This window comes from Lagopus muta, chromosome 20 (genome assembly GCF_023343835.1).
Source record: "Lagopus muta isolate bLagMut1 chromosome 20, bLagMut1 primary, whole genome shotgun sequence".
Classification (NCBI taxonomy): domain Eukaryota; kingdom Metazoa; phylum Chordata; class Aves; order Galliformes; family Phasianidae; genus Lagopus; species Lagopus muta.
The window spans coordinates 5497762-5520171 of NC_064452.1; the positions used below are offsets into that span (position 1 = coordinate 5497762).

At 52.3% G+C, this 22410-nt stretch overlaps 2 protein-coding genes across 5 annotated transcripts in view; both read left to right on the forward strand.

Annotated features, from left to right (window-relative positions):
* Positions 1 to 13267, forward strand: part of AP2B1 (adaptor related protein complex 2 subunit beta 1) — a 63587-nt gene extending 50320 nt beyond the window's left edge. For all 3 annotated transcript variants that reach the window (XM_048966545.1, XM_048966547.1, XM_048966546.1), the window contains 4 exons: positions 6172 to 6256; positions 6924 to 7010; positions 10883 to 11037; positions 12295 to 13267. In XM_048966545.1, coding sequence (XP_048822502.1) covers positions 6172 to 6256; positions 6924 to 7010; positions 10883 to 11037; positions 12295 to 12369 — 402 coding nt within the window. In that variant the 3' untranslated portion in view covers positions 12370 to 13267. The remainder of the gene's footprint in view (positions 1 to 6171; positions 6257 to 6923; positions 7011 to 10882; positions 11038 to 12294) is intronic.
* A 2185-nt stretch (positions 13268 to 15452) lies between these two features.
* On the forward strand, positions 15453 to 22400 carry RASL10B (RAS like family 10 member B). Of its 2 annotated transcripts, none has more exons than XM_048966936.1 (4): positions 15453 to 16006; positions 17839 to 18171; positions 19196 to 19320; positions 19635 to 22400. In XM_048966936.1, the coding sequence occupies exons 2-4, from the start codon at positions 17956 to 17958 to the stop codon at positions 19903 to 19905; spliced, it is 612 nt and encodes a 203-aa protein (XP_048822893.1). In that variant the 5' UTR covers positions 15453 to 16006; positions 17839 to 17955; the 3' UTR covers positions 19906 to 22400. The 2 variants fall into 2 exon arrangements, with proteins under 2 accessions (XP_048822893.1, XP_048822892.1); XM_048966935.1 differs by lacking the exon at positions 15453 to 16006 and adding an exon at positions 16181 to 16472.
* The last annotated feature ends 10 nt before the right edge of the window (positions 22401 to 22410 follow it).

The following is a 22410-nucleotide window of genomic DNA, read 5'->3' on the forward strand; positions in this document are numbered from 1 at the left end:
GACTTGCATGTGCTTGCCTTACACAGAGGGCTCTTCTGCCCTGTGGAAGAGCTGGGTTCCCTCTGCATCTAGGTCACAGGTTGTTCCTCCGCGTTTGGGTTGGATGGCGTGAAGTCGCTGCCTGCTCTGAAGGCAGCTTGGAGCTCTAGGAGGTGACGATGGTCCTGATCTGCCTCCATAGCACTGGAGATGCTCTCAGTGAGGCATTCTCAAGTTGCTGCTACTTTGATCAAGAAGAAAGTGAAGTATTTGGGTTATTAAACCTCTAAAGGAATCAGAATGCTGTTTCTTATATTCTCTTCTGCTAGAACAAAGCAAAGAGAAAACATGCAAGGAAACCTCCGACTGCCTTATATTGGGACAGCAGAGCTTCATCAGTGCCAGACTTAGATACTAATTTGCTAGCTCTCTCATTGCCATAGAAGTTGGCTGCCCTTTTACAATTGGGGAAGCTGCCATATGGAGTAATAGTATATTTCTCTGCAAGGAGTTGAATCATGGTAGCAGATGCCAAGTTAAAAAGAGCACTCCCCTTACTTTCCTGACAGTAGTGGGTTTGATGGAGATCTGTCATTGCCCTGACAGCCAAGGCTCTGGTTTTGTTTTGTGAGTTCATGTAGAAATTATCTGTCTTGAAACGGTCCGAAATCATTTTGGTGACCTACTTAGGGAACAATTTATAGCACAACATAGGGACGTTTGTATTCTCCAGTCCTGCATTCATTGAAGAACCAAAAACACTCATCAAGCTGAATTTGCTTAATGCAGGTTTGTTTGTTTTTTTTTTTTTCCTGAGCTGTAGAATTCGGAGCTGGTTTGAACCTGAGGACCTTACCTTCAGCTCCTGTTGTGGTGGGGATCTTTTTGTTTTAGTACCAAAACAAATAACTCCTGAGCTAACCAAACTGATAGCTTTCAGCTTTTTGTTATGTTAATTAGGAACTTCAAAGGCTAGCTGTGCATTCCTTAGGCAACTATTTCAGAAGGAATGAATCCGAGTCTTGTTAAGGTTATTTTTATTACCATTTCTAATCCTTCAGCCGATGCAGCTGGTTTAATCTTAGCACTTGTAATCAAGGAAAGAAGCTGAAATATTTGACAAGTTAACAAAATGCCTTTTTTTACAAGAAGGCTAATATTTTCAGAGGCTTACTTAGGTAAAATATGACGATTCCCAACTGAACAGTCTGTTTGCTGGTTGTGTTCCAACACTGTGATAATGAATAGCACTGCGCTCCTGTCCTGACTGAGCAGTGACAATTTTCTTGACCTGTAGAGTTGAAGCCTTAGATTCAACACTCAGTCAAGCAGTGAATTATTCAATGGATAAAGCCCAGGTTGGGCTGAACACAGCAGTAACACAAAAGGTGTGCAAGAGTTGATTGAGCCTCACCATGGTTGATTGCCTGGCTCCTCTGCCAGCTGGGCTGCCAGTGGTCATACAGACTTGCTGTGTAAACCTGAGCTCTCAAAGAGGACAGTGGGTTCTGAAGTGGGATGTTTTCGTAGTGAGAAGCCTTTATTCTTTTCAGGTACTTCTTGAAGTAAAATTTGAAACAGGGAAATGAGAGCCTTCCTGTGTTATTGCAGTTCCTAATAAATGGCCATTGAGGGGCTGTGAAATGCTGTGAAATCATCAGAATGTTCAATCTGATCATTTGCATACACAAAAATTATTCCCCTAAGCCTGGAAATGGGTGAAATGGAAGCCAGCCTGCTGAGTTTCAGGAACAAGCTTGGCCTGTCATGTTACAAACCTGATTGTTTCTTCTATGAGGTGGTAACTGTTTGCAGGAGTCAGAGCAATCAAAAACAAACTGCATGAATTGAGAGTCTGAGCCTGGAGCACTGCCTTTCTCTTTGGGTAAGCATTCAGAATTGCCTGTCAGTGCACTGCTTTCCCCTGCATCACCTGCTGTCAGCTGTCCGGGCTGTTTGTTGCAGCTGCTGAGCACACAACTGAAAAGTATGGCTTCTGTTTTCTGAAGTGCCCATAAAGTGATTTGGACTGGACTGACGAGCATGGGAAGGGAGGGATCTGCCAGCTCCATTTCTTGCTGGAAAGTGATACTTGGAAATGCAGACCTCTCCTGAGCAGTGTGAGGTGCAGAATATTTTTTAGCTCCAATGATTTTGGCAAAGCATTATTTCTGTACAGGCAGATGAAGGTGCAGCTTCCTTGTTGAGAAGAGATCAGGCAGGTTAATGCACCAGATCACACTTAAGCCCTTCCATGTACAGTTCTGCTCTAACTCATCACTGCTCCTCGCTTGCGTTGTAGAGCTGTTCGAGCTCATTCATGAGAAGTGATAATGCACCCTGGGTCACAAATGCAACACTTGGAAACAGATTTCACAGTTTCACCTCTCCTCTGAGAATTGGTGTGAGTCCAGGCAGTGGATGTTATTGATTTGGAGCCTGCTTATAAATTACATATCTGCCTGGGAGATCTGTGTCAAGCCCGCTGTCTCAACCACCATGTATGGCCTTGTGTAGTTGGAAGTGGAAGGTGGTTTTTTGGGCTTGTTGCCTGGATTTATTTACTCTTTTTCTGAATGGCCTTAACTGGTAAGAGTTGTATTCCAGCATGGAGGAGAGCCTCCAAAAGGGTTCTGCAGTAACACTCCCATTGCAGCTCGATGTCTGTAGCCAGCTTCTAGCCTAGCTGTAGGTAGAGCATCCAGCCTGCTGCCAAGCTCCTCTAGATCCCGAGCAGCTGACCTGTCAAACACAATGAAGGGAAACAGCTCGCATTCCCTGAAGGCATCTGACAGCAAGAGCAGCAGGCTGTCAGAGAACACGCCATGACCTTGTGCTGGCAGAGGCAGAAGACTCTGCAGAGGAGAGTTCTCGCCTTAGCAGTTTGGCTGTTACCAGGCTCTAAAGCAAAACCAAATTGGAAGGCAGTCCTTAATTTAGTGAAGCTGCTAATGGGATTCCAAGTGGGTATGTTGTGTACTTGCTGCTGATGGAAAGCATCTGTGTTACTTTCAGACTTGACGTGGAAAGTTGGTTCTTACGCTCAAGTCTGGAATTTAAAGCATCAGCAACCTACGCTACTGAAGCAGTGATGTAGCATTGTTCTTAGGAGGTGGCTCTTCCCCTCGCTGCCATATGTTGGCCATCAGAGGGTTGTGCTGCAGGGAAGGACGTCAGCAGTGTGCTCATGCTGCAAGGTGAGCAGTGCGTTCTGGAGGATACTTCTCCAATTAGATGGTCTCAAACAAGACATAAGGAACTGGGAGCCCGCTACCCATCTTCAGTGGGTCAGACACTTTCAGCAATGGAGCATCACATGAAAATCTGTCACCTCCTTGACTTCTATCCCTCTGAAGCTTTGCGGTCTGCTTGACTCAATTCACAAGCTGGTCATTTATTATTTTTTTTTCTCCTTTCAAAAAAGATGGCAGATGGAAAGCTGTTTTGATTTAAAATGCTTCTGTTTAAACTCTCAAATGTCTGAGGCTAGAGGTCTTGTTAAAGATTTAGTAGCTCATACGCAGACCGACAGGTTAAAGCTGCGGAGCCCCAGGCAGAGTTAGACTGGACTGGAGAATGTATTGAAGGCAAGTGGAGGTTGCTTTCAAGCATGAAAAACCTGCAGAGACGTCTCAGCTGCTGGTATCACTTCAAATGTCAGTGATTGTCTCGGGCTCCCACCAAAGGAGCAAAGTGTACTGTGTTGTGTGATGGCAGCTAGGCTGGAAATGCTCCCCCATCTGTCCCAGTGCTATGTCTGGGGACACTGTATTGTTTTCTATCCTGCTTGCAAAAATGACACGTAACAGCTGATTTCTGCATCATTACAGATGCTTGCAGTGTGACGTGTGATGTCATTGCTGAGCCCAACGGAGCAGTTTGGGGGAGGGCTGAAGTGAGGTTTCTGTGCTTTGCTGGGAAAAATTACACTTCACAGTGTGTCTTAATTGTGCAGCTCTCCAGAGTATAGCAAAGCAGCTTACTCAATGTGTTTCTGCAGAGTTGAGAAGCAGGTCAGCAGATACCTTTTTATAGCATTTTTGGAGCTGCAGGGACAGGGTTAGCATATTAATTTGGTGCGTGCCTCCAGAACTGTGACTGGAGAGAAGGCGCTGCTTTCCAGCCCTTGTAAGAAACTGCTGTTGTATGGCAACAACAATTAGCTGCGAAGGCAAAGTAGTCTCTGTTGTTTTAAGACAAGGCAATTAATCATGAAATCAGAGTTGGGAAGATCTTGGGTCACGCAGTGCAGACCCTGCTATGCCTTGTTGTTTCCCAGCACTGCCTCATAGAGCTGTGTTGAGGCTAATTTTAAATACCTGAGTGCTGAAGCTTTTGTCTTCCTCAGGAGGATTTAGTGCTGCTTCATCATTCTCACTATCAGTTTTTCCCAGACATTAGCCTCTTAGTTTTCCCTCTTCTGGCTTATCTCTGGGGCTGCTCTGCCCAAGCGCAGTGTCTCCAATGGCCATGTGGTCCTTCCCCAGGCTCCTTCCCACAGTGAGGTGCATTTTTGGCTGCTCACACCGTATTCCTAATTCCATTTTACAGAGGTGAATCCCTGAGGTCTGTCTGCCAATCCTCCTCACTCCCTCCTGCTCTCAGTGCCTCCATCACCAGCATTAGATGCTCAAAATCCCAAGTATGACATCCTTCAATATATTTTTATTTGAGATTGCACCATAATTTTAGTGGGCTTTAAACTAATCCCATATAAGCCAATGTGTACTGTGGGAATTAAATATAAGCTACTACCCTTAATGATGGCTGAAAGTACAAACCCCCATGGAATCACATTCACATTCTTGCTTCTCTTTGCACTGCTGGGATCCCAGCTGCTGGATGATTCCTTTGGGAATGCTCATTTCTGACCACCTATGTCTGATCAGCTGACTTGTTGGAATTCTGTTTTATTCCCCTCCTCATCTACCTACAGCTATTCTTGCAGAAATTTAAGGGTGCCTTTCTCGACCTACTACTACAGACAATAGATCTTCCCAGCAGAACACTGATGTCTGTAATTATTTAATGTGACTGGAGTTTATCTTGGCATAAGTCTGCATAGCAGCAAATTTATTTCTTTGGCTCGGCAGTCAGTGTGGTTGGGCTTGTGTTTCAGCTGGGTGAAAAGCTGCAGAAACTTCTTTTTCAAAGGAAGCTCCTGCAAGTCAGTGCTCACCGCACAACCTCAATTCCAGGTCTCTGTCTGCTGAGCTGTACTCCTGTGACAAGCTATTGCAGTGCAGGATGTTGTGAGGATTGCATGAGAGGCATAGAAATCGGGCCCAGAGCTACATTTTCCATGGTATATTATGACAGGGCACTTTCTCAGACCTCCCATTTGCTCCTGCTATACTGTCAGCTCTTAGCCTGCCTGGAGAGAACTGGAAGTGGCGTTGCTCTCAGTTGGCAGAGATTCATCAATGATGTGGCAACCTTGTGTGATAAGAGGCAGTGTGGTGCATCTCCCTGACTGGTGGTGTTTAATGACATGAGAGTCAAGTCTTTTGCCAAATTATCCTTTTTTTTCTTTCTCCACCTGCCCTGATTGCTCCATGTCTGAGTTTTCTTCCAGGAATGAATGCAGCACATTATGTGCTTGGTGGGAGATGATATGAGGAATATACAGAGCAGAGCAGCTTCAGGCTTAACATGATTAAGCAAGGAGCCTGCAAGCACTGACATGGCTGAGAGTTGGGATTAAAGTTTAGGGGATACACAGGGCTTTGGAGATGGGGAATTGCAAAGGTGAGATGGAAAAAGAGGAGGGATGGAGAAGCTCACGTGTAACATGACAGACACGATAGTAGCTGTTTGTGGCCACTGTAGACAAACTTATACTGAGGATGCAAGAAGTGAGGGGAGGGGGTGGCTGAGCAAGAGTAGAGAAGAGCAGAGTTGCTGTCTGGGACCTGTCAGTGCAGTTGGCTCTGAAGCATTGTGGTGAAATGCCTGCAGAAGATTGAGCAGCTTTTAGTGAAAATGGAGAGGGCATGGAGGGGTGGGAGTGATCTTTGTCTGAAATTCCCCAGCAGTACAGCAGCATCTCTCCAGGCAGTCTCATGCTCAGAGCTGACCTTTGCTAGGAGAGCAGTGAGAGCGTGAGCAGGCGATGGACCTTGCAGAGCCATGGGACCCCTCTGGACTTCCAGACAAATACTGATGCTTTAACCACCATTTCTTCTACAACAGGTAGCTGTGAAAAACAACATTGATGTCTTTTACTTCAGCTGCCTAATTCCTCTCAACGTGCTTTTTGTGGAGGATGGCAAAATGGGTGAGTGAGTGCTTTTAGGGCCGTGCTCGACCTTCCTGAGCCCTACAGCATCCAGCTGGGCACAGCTGTGCCATGGCTGAGATCCACGTGTGCCTGCCTGTGATCTTTGTGCCAGTGTATCCCAGCAGCCTGATTGATCAGCAATGGTTGGGTGGCTTGTCCCCATAGCCCTGCAGCTCAGTAGCTGCATCCCACATCTGCTCTGAGCCTCTGTCAGACGAGGAGTGGATCTGTTTGCTTTGAAACTGATTTCTGATGTTTTTTTTTGTTGTTGTTTTGATTCTTTGGGGTTTGGTTCACTCAAATGAGCGTGGGAATTGCCTCAATTTGAACTCTTACATTCCCCTTCCCTTGATTACATTGTTTGGGTTGGCTTGTAAAGAGCATCTTAACTTGCACTGCAACATAATTCTCAAATCTGTGGGTCTCCTTGTCAAATCCCACCTGCTCTTGGTTTGTGAGGCTGTTTTTGGTTTGGGGACATCCAAAAACCACCAACACCTTGCTGCTTTTGCAGTGAGACTGGGGTTATCATAGAAACAAACCCTGGATCTGACCACACCAGGTCCAAATGTGATCCAGAGGTCTCCTGTGTCTCTGCCTTGCATCGTTCTGTTCTAATTAATGCTATAATTCTGCATGTGCTGATGGTGTGTCTTGTTTGCAGAGCGCCAGGTCTTCCTCGCGACTTGGAAAGACATTCCAAATGAAAATGAGCTGCAGTTCCAGATTAAAGACTGCCACCTGAATGCTGGTGAGTAGGTTAACTGTGCCATGCTGAGAGCATTGAGCAGCACCTTTGGTGTTCAGTGGACATCAATTTACAAAGAGCAGTGTGTGTGAGTAGCACTTAAGAACGCAACAGCCTGTAAACCCTGGATCCTGGTCAAAAAGTTCAGCTGGATCCATAAAAATACTTCTGAAATCTATGGTCTTCAGTTTCACCTCTCTGCTTCTTCCTTTCATTCTGCATCTTGCGTTCTTGTTTTCTCTTTTACAGCTTTGCTTCTCTGTAAAACTGCTCCTGTAAATGGAGCTGAGCACCTTTTTGGGAGCTGTGCTTAATCTCATCCTGCTGCTGTGTGTACCAGGCAATGCCATACAGCCCTGCCTTTAATCCTGGGTTGGTCTCTTCACCTTTCAGCATCTTTCTACTTTCTGTTGTGAAAGAGTGATCTTACACACTGCTATAGAAATGGTTGGAGGGCAGGCCATGTGAGAGAAGAGCTGGTCTGCTGGAGCTAGTCTGCAGTAGGCAGACCTCATAGGTCTGACCTTACTACTGCTAAAGGATGGAGTGTAGCAGGTGGAATGTGGCTAGCTTGCAGCTTTGCACCCAGTCAAGAGGCTCTGGACAGGAGCCAAGTGGTTTTACCCAAAGCTGCTATGTTTCACAGGAGAAAGTGTCCCTATTGATGCTAAACCCCATAACTGTTTTATTCTCTCATCTGCCATTACACAATGAGCACCCTCTTGCTTCAATTGCAGAAAGAAACCATGGATCTCTTTGTGCTCATAATTATTACTATTTCAGAATGTAAAAGATTGAGCATGCAAAAGGGGAAAAAAATAGCAGCTGTTGAACCTTCTGACTTGATTTCACTGTGGGGGTTTCAGCTGAGAACAACCTCTGCTCCTCCTCCAGCCCTCCCTCTGCTCCACTGTGCTTGGCACGGCCTCTCCTGCACTGCAGTCTTGCTTCTGCTGTGGCTGTGCCTTGCTCCTTGCATCTCAAATCTGAGATGGTAGCTTCTGTCATTGACACTGAGGTGTTGCAGTCCTTGCAGGCTTGGTCCTCTTGGAGGAGAGTGGCTCATGTTCTAGGAACTTCCTCATGGGAGTTGCTGAAGCAGAACACAGGCAGTCAGTCACCTGAGTTGCCACCAGGGTTTGGAGGCACGCTGTGCCATCCAGGGCCAGCTGTCACTGCACAGCAGGCACCTTACAGCCCCTCATGTGCAAAATGCAGGCTTTTCCCAGATTTCTTCTTTTGTTCCTTCAAACAGAGATCGGCATAAGAGTGGAGATGCTCCTGTGTTTGTCTGCTCTGAGGCCGTTGTGGGTAAAAGACTCCTATGTCTGCAGTGCAAGCCAAGCAGGGCTGGCTGGAGCTTTGATGGTTTGCAGCAGGGATAGCAGGAAAGGCTGCATCTTTGGCAGCTCACCCCATGCCATGGCACAGAGCAGCTGGAAAACCTTGGTGGCAGCCCTCAGTGCCACCAGCTGAAGCGAAGGTGAGGTGCCAGGCACCTGGATGAGAACAGCGTGCTGCTCCTATCCCCAGCATCTGGCTGGGTATTGGGAAAACTTTCTTCTCTGAAGGGGTGGTGATGCAGTGGCACAGCTGCACAGGGAGGTGGTGGTGGGGTCCCCATCCCTGTGGTGTTTCTAATCCGTGGAGACATGATCAGTGGGCACAGTGGCAGTGGGTTGGAGTTGGACTTGGGAATCCGAGAGATCTTTTCCAACCATAGTGGTTCTCATAGCAGTGAGAGCCAGCACAGCCCTGGGCTGTCTTTGGGGCCGTATGGCCACAGAGGAGTGAGTGTCTTCGGAGCTGTGTCTCAGAGCTGGGCTGTACTTGTGATGCGCTGCACATCTTGAATTGATCAGAGCTGTGCTTCACACGTCTGCCTATTTAGGAGGAGGTTATGATAGTGCTGTGAAGAAAAGTATATTCTGAGATGCAGCTTGCAATGAAAACAGAAGGTCAATGGATACAGTGCTGTGTTCTCAGCTCTTAGAACTCAGTGCTAACCTAATTGTTTTGTTTTAAATGAAATGGCAGGTGCCCAGCACTAAAAGCTCCACGGTGCCCATGGAGTCTGCCACCAGAGTGTATGGGGAGGGCCAGGAGGGCTGCAAAGCCTTCCACCCCATTCTCACTACTGATCACTACCACATCCTGCACGCATTGTGCCAGATTTAGTGGTGTTTGTGTCAGCCATGCTGGAATTAGATCCAGCAATCTGGGTGCTCTGGGTACAGCTGGACCCACTGAGGCTTCCCCTGCACCAAAGCTCCATTTGCTGCCTTTACACTGCTTTTTGACATGCTGAGCTGGATGGAATGGTAAAGGACTGCTACATGAAGCTGGGCTGTGCCCGTCAGATTAGCTGGATGGTTTTCTTTTTTTAAAATTTGCTTACTCAAGCGCCGAGTGAAGGAGCAGAGGCTGACTTGCATGTGGAGAATGAATGCCGTTAAACAGGGATCATTAGTTGCTGTGCTGTTCAGCAGTTCTGGTAACTTTGGTGTGAAATGAAATCTTCAGTGTTTGGAGCTGAACGTGGCTTTATTGGTATGCAGCGGTCATCTCAGCTTTCCCCAAGTAATGTACTAATGCTGGAGCTGAGAGAAATTGCATTTTCTTGTTGGAACAAACAGGGACACAATCACATGCAGGTTTGTCTGATGTTTATTTCTGTATGCACAAACCTAACAGCCCGGTTGTCATTTATTAAGGAGCCCGTGCTTGTGGCATGCAGTGGAAACGAATGGTGATACTGAGCTACGTGCTCTCCTCTGGATGCCATCCTGCATCACAGGGTGCTGGTTGGCAGTCGCTGGGCACTGCAGGAGCAGGGAGGTGTGTGTGTGGTTCCTGCCCATGCCAGGCACTGGCTGTGGCTCTGCTGAGTGCTGTGCTCATGGTGGGAGCTCAGCGGCTCTGCTCCCAGCAGCTCCCTGCCTGTAAGGGCTGTGCTGTCAGATGGCATTAGCGGCCCTGCCTGCAGCCAGCACAGCCTGGCACTGTTGCTTAGCAACTTGCCTGATCTCCGAAATCCCAAGTTCTCATGCTGGCCTAGCACAGGAGGGATGGGGACCCGCAACCTGGGGGTGAAAAGAGTGGCTCCCAGCTCCCCCCAAATCAGGGCTGGAGGAGGGGGCAGGAGGTGCTGGGTGAGCACGTTGTTTCTCTGGGTGGCTGGATGAAATGGGATGACTTCTGGTAGGATTTCAGGCACTTTTGGGGGCGTATCTGAGGTCAGTGAGGGCAGCTCCACAGTGCCCCTGTGCCTGCTCAGGGTGAGTTTGTTGTAGAGAGCAGGAGCAGAGGATGGGAGAAGGCAATGGAAGGAATAAGGGTTTTTTAAGCAAAGGATCTCATTAGGTACTTATATCTGCCAGTTTCCATAGTAACTGGGGAAGAGAGAGAACCTAAATCTGAATGTGTCTGAGTAGCTGGATGCTGGAAGCCTCCCTGACCTGCATGCAGCCACTCTGCAGCCAGTGGGCACAGGGGTGCAGCCTGGGGTATGGACACCACTCTGAGCCTTCCACCCCAGCATGCAGTGTGCTTCTCTTGCTGCCATCCAAGGGCTGAGGATCGCCCTGCCCTACACCAAGAAGCCCCTTGGCAGCCAGAAGCTGCTGCATTGGGTCTTCCTGTTCTGCATGTTTTCTTCTGCTCTTGCTTCTCCAGAAGGTCCCATGGAAGTAATTTGCATCACAGTTGCCTCCATACAGTTCTGCAGGTGAAATCTCACACCTCCCATCAGTGCCAAGGCCATGCAGTGTGTTAAAACTGTCACAGCCCTGTGCTGAAGAAGCTGCTCCGGGCTCTGCTGTCTCCACAGACATATCTGAGCTAACATGCATTTTTCTTTCTTTTTTTCTTTGCAGACACTGTCTCCAGCAAACTGCAGAACAACAACGTCTACACCATTGCCAAGAGGAACGTGGAGGGTCAGGACATGCTCTACCAGTCCCTCAAGCTCACCAATGGCATCTGGATCCTGGCTGAGCTTCGCATCCAGCCAGGCAATCCCAATTACACGGTGAGACCACAGGGATGTGGCACATGCTGGGATCCTCCCAGCTCAGCTGGTATTGATGCAGATCCCATTCATTTGTGTAGGGGAGCAGAATTCCCACTGAACTGCAGAAAGTGAGATACAACAGAATTGTGCTGCTCTGTTACCAGTGAGCTGGGATAATGCCCACTCAGCAATAACTGTTTATTTGCCAAGGTTACCCAGAGATAAAGCCAAGAGACATTAGCAAGAAAGCATTGCCAGGACACCCTCCCCCCCCCCCCCCCACCTCCCCCGAGCAAACAAGCAGCAATTGATGCCTGGCTGGCTCCACAGCAGAGCTGGCTGTCTGGGCATTAGAGGCTCCAGGCTCCTGCTGGCATCAGCCTGTGGCTGGTGGGAATCATAGAATCATTAAGGCTGGAAAAGACCACTGATATCTAGTCCAACCAATCCATCACCACCATGAAATTGCTGGCTGCCCTGTGTCGTGTACCCCTGTGGCTGTTCCCTTTGACTGCTCCCATTCTCAGCATCCCACTGTTAGAATGTGTCTCTCCTGTTGGAAGGTGTTCTGGGCTGGGGAGTTGCAGGATGAAAGCAAGTGATGGGAAATGCTTCAGTGAGGGGACTGACGCCATTCTGCTGATCTTGGCCCAGTCCTTGCTTCACAGATGGGCAGTGTCCAAGTTTCAGTCTGTAAGGACTGAGCAGGCAGACGTGCCCTCAGGCATAGGGCTGTGATTTACAGTGTGACAGCAAATCGCTGTTACAGAGCTCAGACCAGCGTGTCCCCTTTGCTCATGCCTACAGTGCTGTGTTTGGTAAGGAATTTGGGAACCCCACGTGGGCGTTTGCTTTCGTGTGCTTCCTCCTGCTTGTGACAAGCACTGAGAAAGCAGCTTGGTTTTGGTGGTGAAAGAAGCAAAATCCAGAACTATTCTGGATCTGAATAGAATGATTAAGGTTGGAAAAGACCTCTGAGACCCCCACATCCAACCCCCTGCACCCTACCATGCCCACTGACCACATCCCTCAGTGCCACATCTCCATGGTTCTGGAACACCTCCAGGGATGGTGGCCTCCCCTCCCCCCCCATCCCACTCCCCCCATCTCTGGGCAGCTGTGCCACTGCATCTCCACTCTTTTGGAGAAGAAATGTTTCCTGATACCCTCCCCTGCTGCATAAAGCAGCAGAAACTTTGTCCACCCTGTGCTGTAGGTCAAGAGGTGCCATCCCTGCACCACCACCACTAACCTCTGCTCTCCTCCTGCCCTCAGCTTTCTCTGAAATGCCGTGCCCCTGAGGTGTCCCAGTACATCTACCAGGCCTACGATGCCATCCTGAAGAACTGATGGAGCTCTGCCTGTGCCTCACCCTGCAGGAGGACAGAGAAACGGTCCCTGGGTCCTCCTCCACTGCTGGTGTGGGGAAAAGCACCCTTAAACTGGAAGCAGCTGTATTCATGTGTAGGATTTCAGTCCGAGGCACTGATTAAACAAGGTAGCAATTAGTATCCACATGCTAACGATGATAGGGAACAAACCCCTTTGATATTTTTAGCGTCCATGGAGTTTGTAACCACTGCTTCAACTCCCCCCCTCCCTCCATCCCCTTTGCCCCTCTCTTGTCCATTCTCGTGGGCTTCTCCATTTTGTGCCAATGTCAGTGTTTTCTAAATGGCTTTAGGTGTAGTTCTGATTTTGTAAAATACTGCTCACTGGAAAAGAAAAAAAAAAAAACAACACAGAAAAACCCAACCCACAGCTTATTAAAACAAGGCAAAATGGTCGAAAACATACACTGCACTTTATTTTATATTTTTATACATTTTTTGTTTTTTTCCTTATCTGTGATTGGCTTTAAAGGGAAAGTGATTCTGTGGAAGTGGTGGGCACCCTGCAGGGCTGGCTGTGAGGAACAGAGCCATGTGCTGCACCTGTGGAGCTGAGGGGCTCTAAATGCAGCAAGGGGTTTTTGTTGGGCCTCAGCTCTGCTCCCTATGATGTTTAACTCCATCCATCATCTCCCTGCCCTGTGAGCTGCCAAGTAAGGAGGGAAACTCCTCGTGTGTGGGGAGGGGCTGTGGACAGATGGCTAATGGGACAGTGGAGGACAAAATGAGAACGGGCTCACTACTAGGGCAAAAGCACGGGCTGTGTTCTCTGTGTCCTCACCATCTGCAGCTCCTCCTCTTGCTCTCTCTGCCTTTCGCCCAACCCTTGAGCTGTGCCCCTGCACCCAGTGCTGTACGTCCCAGCAGGGCTGCAGGCATCTGATGTCCATGGGCCCTGGCAGGATCCTGAGGCTCCGCAGTGGGGCCGAGTGCTTCTCCCCACTCCCAATGGTGGCACAACAGACCAATTTTGGGCTTGGCAGTGCTTGCACTTGCTGAGCTGAGCACACCTCAAAAGCATTTCTTCTGTTAGCAGCCCCCAGGGCACGAGGCATTGAGAATTTCTCAGTCCTTGCCTGCAGCCCCCGGCCTCTCTTCTCCTACCCACCCTTTGGGCTGGGAGCCCTTCCCTTTCCCATTCACAGCTGTGCACTCACCGTGTTGCAACCAGTGAGTGCTGCAGCCCCAGCAGTGAATGCAAAGCCTTGTGCATGCCTTGCACCATCCATTGCTTGCCCTGCTTCATTCAACAAAGCCTCTAACCAGGGCAGCTCTGCCCTCCCCAGCATGTTTTGATGCCAGCTCTTCCCCAGCAAGCAAAGCTCTGACGCATAGCAGCCCCCATGTTGTCATTTAGATGCCACGTTCAAGGTCAGTAAATGTTTTATGGTGAAGATGGTTCATCAGGGCTCCGTCATCGCCTGCAGCCAAGAGGCCGATGCTGGGAAGAGGTCAGAAAGCCCCATTTATCTCCCCCCACCCTGAGCCTCAGTGCAGAGAAGAGGAGCACCTGGCAGGGCCTGGAAGGCTCTGTCCCTGTGTTCTGGTTGGGGAAAAAGTGGGGCAGAGCTGGAGTAACACAGTGCCTGTGTGTGCTGGGAGGTGATTGCTCCAAGCCCTGCAGGGCCACGGCGCAAATCATTATTAGAGCAATTAACGAAGCAGCGGCAGCGCTGAGTGCTGGGGCAGGGAGAAGACAGCAGAGGGTGAGGAATGAGCTCAGCCTTACACCATGCAGCTGGAGGAGCTTTGATATGGGGAGGGGATGCTCAGCACCCCTTCCTGTGCCACATTTCTTCCCAGCATCTCGGGCACATGGGTGTCCCTGCGTTTCTGAGCCCTCCTCTCCTGCTGTGCCGCTCGGTTGCTTTGCTCACCATGTAGCTGTGTTGCTCTTCAGGCTTTACCTGGCGTCCGTGTCAATAAACTCATTTCCACAAGGCTGTGGCTGTGCTGTGGCTCTGTGGCTGTGGGGGCTGCTGGGCTTTGTGGGATTGGGCTGTGGGTGCTCCCCGGGAGTCCCTTTCCTGTACCAGCCACTTCTTTTCTACAGCAGAGATCTCTGAGGCTGTTCCTGGGGCTCACACAGAGTGTGGACCAAGCATCCCCAGGGCTGATCTTCCATGGTGTGTGACAGTGGCCCAGTGGAGGATGGGAGGAGGATGGATGTCCCCATCTCACCCTCTCCGAGGGGCTGTGTGTGCCCTGACTTGCTTTTCCTGCGTGCATCAGTGATGCATTGGAGTGCTCTTAACCCGTGCTGGCATCTTGCAGAGGGTTTTATCTTGGAGCAGAGTGGGTTGCCAACCGTCTGTGCTGGCAGCCAGCCCCAGGTTGGCCAGGTTGGAAGGATCAGGAACGACCTGAAGGAGCAGGAGGAGTGCTGCCCTGTGCTTCTCCTCTGCCCAGCTCTGGGTCAGCAGTTCCCATTTGTCCAACAGGACCCTAAGTGGCTGTGAGATGTCCAGAGCTGCCCCATCCCCATTGCATCCTACAGCAAAGGGAAGGGCTCATCCTTCCCCATGGCTCTGCTGGGGGCTTCCTGAGGAGAAATCGGTCCTTCTCTTGCTCTGGGTTTGCAGGCAGGCTCATGCCCCATAAACAGGGACACACCAACCCTTGCCCGTGCTGATCCTTGCAAACTGGGTTTGTTCACCACTCCTGTTAGCGCGTGGCACTGGGATCACAGTGACATGGGTGGCTTCAGACTTGGAGCTGCTGCAGGGCCATAGGGTGGGTGCCCTATGAGAAGATGAGCCCAATCCCACCGTGCCCTTTGATGGCTGATTTTGGGTCTGCATCCCTCCCTGCAGCCAAGCCAGGGATAGATGCAGGGCCAACTCTACTTCCGTCCTCCCAACCCCCCCAAAGGCCACCGTATATTACATTTCACAAATAAAACCACGAGTGAAGAGCGCCGCGAAGGGAGCTGCTAAAAATATCCCCGAGGCTGAAGCTTGGATTGTGCGGGCGAGTTCATCGCAGCCGCGATCCCGGCCCCTTCCCAGCAGCGCTCTTTGCGGTGCCGGGAAGCGACGCCCGGGGGTGGCGGGTGGGAGGTGGGCAGCGCCTGCAGAGGCACTGAGTGTTTCCCCGGCTGTGAGCATCAGGGAAACAAACCCCGAATCCCAAAAAGCTTGGGGGCAATGCGGGATGCGCTGGGCTCAGCGCAAAGGCCGTCCCTGTGCCCCCAGCTGTAGGGCTGTGGCCGGTATCCCGTTTTGTCCCTGGGAAGGAGGGGGGCTGCGATGGCCGAGTGCTTCCATTTATACCCAGCTCACCCCATCTGATGCTTTCCCAACCAGAGGTATCAGCGGGGTTGGGGGGGGGGGCTTGGCCACGGCAAAGTCGGTGTTTGAGTTCTGCCGACCTGCGGGGTGACAGCCAGACCCGTGGGGATGTCCCAGCCCTCCGTGGAGAGCGGAGAGAGGTTCGGGTTCTGCTTTGAGGTGTGCGGCTCCGACCCCGCTCCCTGGAGATGCAGCCATCCTCTCCCTCGCCATCGATAAATGCTGGTTGCGGGGTGTCCCAAAGCCACAGCTCTGCGATGGAGACGTCCGACCCCGGGGGGATGCGGTGCGTCCGGGAGCCGCGTGGTGAGCCGAGCCGGGGTCCTACGGCGTGGGATGGGGACACGGGAGCGGGGAGGGCTGAGCCGCTGCCGCACCGGGGGCACATGGGTGGGTCTTTTCCCATCAGCACCTCCCAGAGCCCCGGGAGAAGCCGCGTCCTTCCCGGCTCCCCGCAGCGCGCTCCGGGCATTCCCCGCATCGCCTCCCTGCGCTGCCTCCCTCCCTCCCCGCATATCTCCGGGCGCTGCCGCCTCCTCATCTCTCGGGCATTCCTCGCATCGCTCCCCGCGCTCCATCCCCAGAGGAGGTTCTACCTCCCTCCATCCCTCCCTCCCTCCCTCCTTCCAGCCCCGCTTCCCCCGCAGCCCCTCGCCGGGCGGGGGCCGTGCCGGGCACTCACTGCAGCGGGGCCGCCCGCCCCGCACCGGGTTCGCCGCATGGCTCCTCCGCCCGCCGGGACAACGCCGGCCCGGGGCACCGCCGCTGCGAGGTAACGGAGGGGAGAGGGAATGGGGAGGGGACGGGAGCGGTGCTGGTGGGAAGGGGGGAAGTTCAACGAGGGGGTACCCGGCTGAAGTTGAGCGGCAGAGCTCGGCCGCTCTCCCTCCCTTTTCCCCCAAGGCAGTGGATTTGCGCGGTGCCCGCATCCCCCGCCTCGGTACCCCCGCGCTGTGCTCCTTCCTCAGGTCGGCCCCGACCCCCGCGGTCTGGGGGGGGGGAGGAATGCGGTGCTGCCCCGGAGCATCGCCGCGGGGAGTGCGATGAGGCCCCGCGGGCAGCAAAGTGGGGAGGGGGGCACAAGGTCACGATGCCCTGCAGCCTGCCCCGCACCGGGGGTCTCACCCTGCTGAGTTCCGTCCCTGCTATGTCCCCGTTCAGGCCTCAGTTTCCTTTTGTGTCCCCAAATGCTGCTGCTGCCATCAGGGCAGCTACTTGTGCTTTGGGGGCAACCTCATCCCTAGGGCCCACAGGACAGCGATCCCCATGTGTGGCTCCACCTGGGATGGGAACGGGGTTTGGGGGATGCTGAGGGTGGTGGCATGGCATTGCCCAGCAGTTTGGGGTACCCCGTGTCCCCATGGCACCCTATGGGGCTGCAGGACTCCACACCCCTGCCAGTGGGTGGAGAAAGGGGTACGGGGACAACGGGGTGGCCTGGCCATGACACTGCTTTCTGCCATCAGAGCCAGGCCCCAGTGGGGTGTCCCTGCCCCTGGACTGCATCAGGCCCTGCTGGGTCCCTGCAATGGGGACGGCCATGGCCACACTCTCCCTGGGGCAAATATCACCATCACTCAGGGTGAAATGGGGCTGCTGGAGCCTCTGACAGCCCGGGGACCGTGCCCTGTGCCTTGGGGATGTTTTTCAGGGAACGCAGAGAGAGCATCACCAACTGGGAAAAGCATCCATGCATTGAGATACAGCAGGAGCTGCTCCCAGGGATGGGAAATGCAGTGGGACCCATCCCACTGACATTGCTATTCCCGTTGCAGCTGGTTGGGACCTCAGTGCCAGTGGGTGCTGGGAATTCTCTGACCCCATTTCTGCATTCCTGTGCCCAAGCCATTGCCTTGGGGCCCCCGCCACGTGTGCCCGCAGCTCGCCCTGTCAGCTGGCTGGGAAATTAGCCTCCATCAAGTTAATTGCTGAAGCGCTCAAAGCCTGAAATTAAACATTAAAGCTGTCACTTGCAGGCACTGAGCAATCCCCCCTTCAGCAAAAGGCAATTCCAGCTGTCCAAATCGGGGAGACGGATTCCCCAGCTCGGGGCATAGAGCAGCCGGTGGCCGTCCCCATCAGAAATGCCCCCTTGTCACAGGGTTTGGGACATGATAGCCTTCTCCTTGGCCCCGCAGTGATGTGCTGTCCCGGCGGGGAAATGCATCCTGAATGGGGCTGAGCCCCCCTGCACGGGAATATGCAGCGTCGGCGCCGCGGGAGCAGCACTGGGGCAGCGGCCGGCGGCCGGCGGTATGGTGGCAACCTTCAAGATCGCCGTGCTGGGAGCCCAGGGCGTGGGCAAGAGTGCCATAGTCCGGCAGTTCCTCTACAACGAGTTCAGCGAGGTCTGTGTGCCCACCACGGCCCGCCGCGTCTACCTGCCCGCCGTCGTCATGAACGGCCACGTGCACGACCTGCAGATCATGGATTTTCCGCCCATCCCCGCCTTCCCCGTCAACACCCTGCAGGTAGGGGCACGGAGTGGGGCCTCCTGCTGTGGGGTTTCGCTTCCTGAAAGCTGAGGATCGTGTTGAGGTTGGGATAGAGCGTCGGTTCTTCGGTAATTTTTCAGCCCCAAATGATGGCCAACCCTGAAGGATGGGGTCCCACCTGTTGTCCCTGAGTGAAGGGCTGATGGAACCAACATGTCCAGCACCCAACGCACCGCGCACCCATTGCCCAATGCTGCCATGGGGTCAGGGTTGTGCTGTGTGTAACTGTGGTTCCTCTAAGCCTGGCCATACATCCCCTTTGGGAAAGAGCCATTTTCACAGAATCATAGAATCATTAAGGTTGGAAAAGTCCACTAAGATCATCGAGTCCAACCATCAACCCATCAGGTCCATTTTCCTCTCTTGAGCTCATGATTAACCCCAGTTCCATCCCAGCACAGCCCTCGCCACTGGGTTTGTCCTGGCGGTGCCCTGAGCTCAGCCATCAACACTGACCCATCCCTGAAGGTTAATATGAGAAAAAAGGGATTTGAAAGCTGTACCTCTGCCAGGGCCGGGCTGTTGGATTTTTAATTGGTATAATTACATCACCATGGGTCACAAGTCCTTTCACTTCTGCTCCAAAGCTGTGGGGCAGGAGGTGAGGGGATCAGGGAGGTTTAAAAATTACACGTAATGTGCAGGAAATGGAAGGTCAGTGGGAGATGGACCAGAATAGAGGGTCATTGATCGACCTGGCAGATGATGCTCACGTACTCAATTGACCCTGCAGGCTGGCAAATCCCATTATCCTTCCCTTGGGTTAATGAAAAGGAATCACAGGGACATGGCAGGGCAGAGGTGAGATGGGGGGTGGGGATTTGGGGATGGAAAATGCGACATGCACAACACAACGCTCTTGGTCAGGAGTCCCACATACACGTAGAATGCCCAGTGGTGGATCCTACAAACTTCTTTCCTCCTGCAAACATGTCTGGTCCCAAAGTGATGCAGCATCCTGTGGGGCACACCAGGATTGATCCCTCTCTGCACCTTGCAGGAGTGGGCAGACGTGTGTTGCAGGGGGCTCCGGAGCGTCCATGCCTACATCCTGGTCTATGACATCTGTTGCTTTGACAGCTTCGAGTACATCAAAACCATCCGCCAGCAGATCCTGGAAACAAGGTAGGGGCCATTTGCCGGCGGGTTGCATGCTGCTGGTGGGGCTGTAGGGATGGGACACTGGAGAGCTGTGATACGACAGCAAGACAGACTCAAAGGTGGATAGGGCTGGGAAAGCAGCTTGGGGTAGTGTGGGGTAGAGTGGAAAAGCACTTGAGTGGTGGCCAAGAAGAGGGACAAGGGGACGTGGTGAGAGGCAGCCCGTGACGGTGGACAGGGCGATGGTGGCACGTTGCTTTATTGGTGTCACTTTGGGACGGATGGGATGGATGGGAGCAGCCCGTGGCTGCGTGGTGCTGCCCTCCCACCCAACCTAGGGTCATCGGCACCTCGGAGACTCCCATCATCATCGTGGGCAACAAACGGGACCTGCAACGGGGCCGGGTGATCCCGCGCTGGAACGTCTCCAACCTGGTGAAGAAGACGTGGAAGTGCGGCTACATCGAGTGCTCGGCCAAATACAACTGGCACATCCTGCTGCTCTTCAGTGAGCTCCTGAAGAGCGTGGGCTGTGCCCGCTGCAAGCACGTCCACACCACCATTCGCTTCCAGGGGGCCCTGCGCAGGAACCGATGCACCATCATGTGAGCCCCCCGTGCCACTGTGCCCCCACAGGACACCCGTTTCCATTGGGGTGATGCTGCACTGGGGACACCTCAGTCGTCTCTTCCCTGTGATGACTTCTGGGGAAGCAGTGACCGCTGTTGGGTTGGACCGGGGTGGGGATGCCACAGTTGTCCATTGAGTCCCAATGGGCTCTGCTTCTCTGCACAACAGAGCTGCTGGCGGGCAGCCATGCTGTCCCACAAACCTCACGTCCCCACATTAGGGTTTCTCACTGCATCACCTCCATGGGCTCCTGCTGCTCTGTGCCCATCCTGGGCAGTCCAGTTTGATTCTCCTTCCCCAAAAGTGCTCTTTCCACTCCTACCAGCTTCCTTTCCTCCAAGCTCATCCTCTCCCCATATGTCCCAGCCCCACAGAGGCTGTGCTGGACATACCCTTGGTTTCAGGGGCAAAGCTGCTGCCGTGAACGCTGGGCACAGCTCAGCATCTCAAATACAGATCCAGGCTGGATTTGGCCCCAGCAGGGCCTCCCATAGGGGAAGGTGGCATCCATCCATCCATCCATCCATCCATCCATCCATCCATCCACCCACCCATCCACTCACCCATCCATCCAAATGGAGATGGTTCCCATGCAAAGGCAGTCTCTGAAGCAATAGGGAGCTGGAGGTGCATTTCCATCCTTCTTTTCCTTCATTCTATGCACACTCCTAATGGGAAAGCGAGCCTCTTTTTTTCTTTTCTTTCTTTCTTTCTTACTTTATTTATTTAGAGTTAATCTTTTGGCTTGCTCCCATTGTCGGGTCATCTGCATCTGTCCTGGAGCCTGGCACAGTGGTTGCTGGGGTATAAATGGCACAGGGATCTGTGGGTTGTCCCTCTGTGGATTGGGGACACTAAAGCAGGAACCAACCAAAACCCACTATCTCCTGACAGCTTTCACTTCCCAGGAGCTTCACTGCTATCCTGGTAACACTTTCTATTAAGAGTCCTCCTCACCGAGCTCCAATCCTTGGCATTCAGTGCAGCCCCGCATCCCTGCCATCGGCCCCCGCTCTGTCCCTGCCATTGGTCCCCATGTCCCCACCACTGGTTCCCACTCCTAGCAGCCACCTTGGGAACCAAAACCCATCCCCTTGCCTCCCAAAACAAAATACAAATAAACCAAAATCAGGAAAGTTGGCAGGAGGGAGCCTGTGGCCAAGAGCTGGGGGAGAGGATGAGCGTGGCCGAGGAAGGCAGCAGCTCCCATCACCCCCACAGCAAACCCTCTGTGCATCTCCTTGGGGTTTGTCAGTGCACACGACCTATATTTCGGCCTTTCACTGGCTTTACCCCTCCAAATGGTTTGAGAAGGAAACTCCTTGGTAAATGCCACTAATAAAGCATTTATACAGTGCTCCAACACACACATATCAGTGACCAAGCCAATACATTGTTTGTTACAACCCTGTAGCCTGCAGTTTATAGCACAATTAGTTACAGGTTTTTATAGCATCTATTTAGTATTTTGAAGAGAAAAAAAAAAAGTTATAAATATAATTGTTATATTATATTGTATTTTATAGACAGAAAAGCTGTATCAGTAATAATGACTCTCACCGCTTTGGCAGCATTACCCCGCTCCCCAAAAACATGGGCAGGGGGCTGGCAGCCAACAGGGGCCAGGACATCCCCATCCACAGCACTAATGGAGCTCCATTGTCCTCCCCATAAACAAACCCTTAGTATGAAGTGTTACCACTCGCCAGCCGTCGCCGTGGGTTTCCTACCTGGATCTATGCCTACTGCAGAAGCAACCCGCTCCCATCCCGGGGGTTGGGGATGTCCCCAGCCGTCCCCAAGGGAAGCAGGAAGGAAGATGCCATTTTCTGCCCCAGTACTTGGTGACCAAGTGGTGACATGGGGCTGGGTGCAGCGCTGATGAGAATGCTCCTCTTCTCCTCCTCTCCTCCCACTTCGGTGAGCATCGTGGTGCCTGGACATGGCATTCTCTTCCCCATGGACTTCTTATTGGAGATCCCCAGGTGTCCACACCACCCTGCGCCCCTTTATTTGGAACCCAATTAAAATCAGGTCTGTCCCCTTTGTTCTGTACTCGCCTTGCTGCTCCTTGCTCACAGTGCCGGACTCTGCAGCTCTACAACAGCCCCCAAACCCTCTGGGTCTTCTTCCATCACCCACCCAGAAGAGCCACTGGTACAAAGGTTTGGGAGAGCTCAACTGTAAGAGCACCAGTGGCCATTGCCTTGGTGAGGCAGTGATCAACATTATGAGCTCCATCCTTGCTGGAACAGCCCCCAGCCATGGAAATGCCAACACAGAGGTTTGACAATGGCACAGAAATGGTGCCCATGTGTCCCCCTGCCCTGAGCAGCTCATGGGGTTGGGTGGGACTTTGGGTGAGGCATGAGCAACGTTGGTTCCATTATGCAGATGGGGAAGACTGAAGAGCGGGGTAATTGGCTTGGTTGAATGCCAGATAAGGGGATCAGCATCGCAACCTTGGCATGGCAACTCCGACAA